This window comes from Cyprinodon variegatus, unplaced genomic scaffold, assembly GCF_000732505.1.
Source record: "Cyprinodon variegatus isolate N-32 unplaced genomic scaffold, C_variegatus-1.0 Scaffold5627, whole genome shotgun sequence".
NCBI classification, from domain to species: domain Eukaryota; kingdom Metazoa; phylum Chordata; class Actinopteri; order Cyprinodontiformes; family Cyprinodontidae; genus Cyprinodon; species Cyprinodon variegatus.
In genome coordinates, this window is record NW_015156080.1 from 1 (window position 1) to 1,733 (window position 1,733).

The window sequence follows — 1,733 nt, forward strand, 5'->3', positions numbered from 1 at the left end:
GAATCTGTTTCTGTGATTTATTTCTGATCCTGGCTGAACTAAAAGACTCATTTATGAGAAGAACTCTGAATTATTCAGATCCACTACATTAGTTTTCATTTTAGAACATTTCTGAGAAGTTCATAAAAGCAGATTATAAACCTGTTTAATGTGTGGATCTGTGTGGGTTCTGGTCCAGGAATCAAAGAACCAGACCCAAGCTGCTCACATAAGCTTATTCTGGATGAATGTAAATAAAAATATAATGAAAATAGAACTTCATAGAGAAATGATGCATTTAACCATCAGTCAGACTTTATTTATGGATCATCTTTGACCAAAAGATCATTAAGCGACCAGGAACCAGCAGTTGATGGGAAGTTCTAGAGGTCAGATCTTTAATGGACTTATTTCAACTGAGAGGTTAGAACAAGCTCAGCTGCTCTCATCAACATCCAAATCTGTTCATCATCTAATCAGAAAGCAGAGTTTTTCATCTGAAACCCAAACATGGCAGAATTTGCTGGAACATAATTCTGGTCTCATCAGAACACGCCCAGTGGTCCGGTCCGTCTCCAGCTGCTGAGGAGGAGGACGGCCATGAAGAGAATTTTAGCGATGCAGCAGGTCCCACAGGCAGCAGCAGCACAGAGCAGCAGAGCAGGCCGCTAGGTAGGAGCCGAAAGAGCCCTGCGGCTGATCGGGTCGCTGGTCAACCACCATCACTGTTGATGACATCATCAACCTGTCATCATCTGGGACAGAGATCAAAAACTGCTGGAAGGATCTGGAGATCTACCTGAGGGCTTAGGAGGGTGGGAGGGATGATGCTGGTTTCCACGGTGATCTCCGTAGTAACCAGGTGGTATCACTGAGACCCCCGGTGGTCCGACGTGTCCTGGTTGGTAGATGGTGTGATCTGATGCAGGGAAGCTCTGAGGAAAGGTCTGTGGAGGAGATGAGAAGGTTGGAGCTTCTATGTGACCTTAAACTGAATCTGTAGCTTAATGGACTCAGACTGGATACATTTACATGTTAATATCAAATATTTACATTCTAGAAAACACTCAGCGCAAACCTTCACCAAGCTGATCGGTTCATAAACGAAACATTGGATCAGCCCCAAGTTCTGAGATCGGCACAAACACCTGGTTAAAAATGCACCAATCCATCCATGTTGCTAAGCAACAAACAAAGTGACTTAGAGATGGACCTCCTTGACCAAAGTTACCATGAAAAACCAGCTGAACCTGCTGAAATCCTCCAGATGTTTTCTATTATATACTGATAATTAATAAAAATAACTTTTAATTGATGCCAAAGATCCTCCTAGCAGTTGGAGCAGTCGCATGACGTCTATCTGTTAGGAAGCTGCTGCAGGACATTCTGGGTACCTGGTAGGTGGAGCCGGGATAGGCGGTGGGCGGTGAGCAGAAACCTGTGAGAAGATGCAAGAAGCCACATAATCAACAAAACAAATAAAGAGGCTGAGAAATTATAAAATAATTAATATTCTATGTTTAAATTTATAAAATGGTTTATAAAGTGGTTGATCATGTTTTAAAGTTCAGAGCGAAAGAAAATTTATGTGACAAACCTGGAGAAAGAGGAGGTCCTTCAGGGAAGAAAGGACGATAGGGAGGAGGCTGCTCACTCATCTGGATGGATGGATGGATGGATGGATGGATGGATGGATGGATGGATGGATGGATGGATGGATGGATGGATGGATGGATGGATGGATGGATGATTTG

General features: G+C 43.1%; 1 protein-coding gene across 1 annotated transcript; it reads right to left on the bottom strand.

Moving 5' to 3' along the window:
* Nucleotides 1-293: 293 nt before the first annotated feature.
* On the bottom strand, nt 294-1,722 carry LOC107081493 (cysteine-rich and transmembrane domain-containing protein 1-like). The gene is made up of 4 exons (XM_015369658.1): nt 1,577-1,722; nt 1,374-1,417; nt 779-926; nt 294-704 (listed from the first exon to the last, which is right to left on the bottom strand). The coding sequence occupies exons 1-4, from the start codon at nt 1,635-1,637 to the stop codon at nt 592-594; spliced, it is 366 nt and encodes a 121-aa protein (XP_015225144.1). The 5' UTR covers nt 1,638-1,722; the 3' UTR covers nt 294-591.
* Nucleotides 1,723-1,733: the final 11 nt, after the last annotated feature.

Bases quoted from the DNA above. Each gene is read 5' to 3' on its own strand.
- LOC107081493 (XM_015369658.1), bottom strand. From the start codon at position 1,637: ATGAGTGAGCAGCCTCCTCCCTATCGTCCTTTCTTCCCTGAAGGACCT. The intron at 1,418-1,576 runs GTTTGTCACATA...ATCTTCTCACAG, and splicing joins AGGACCTCCTCTTTCTCCAG to GTTTCTGCTCACCGCCCACC. The intron at 705-778 runs GTAGATCTCCAG...TGTCATCAACAG, and splicing joins CCACCCTCCTAAGCCCTCAG to TGATGGTGGTTGACCAGCGA.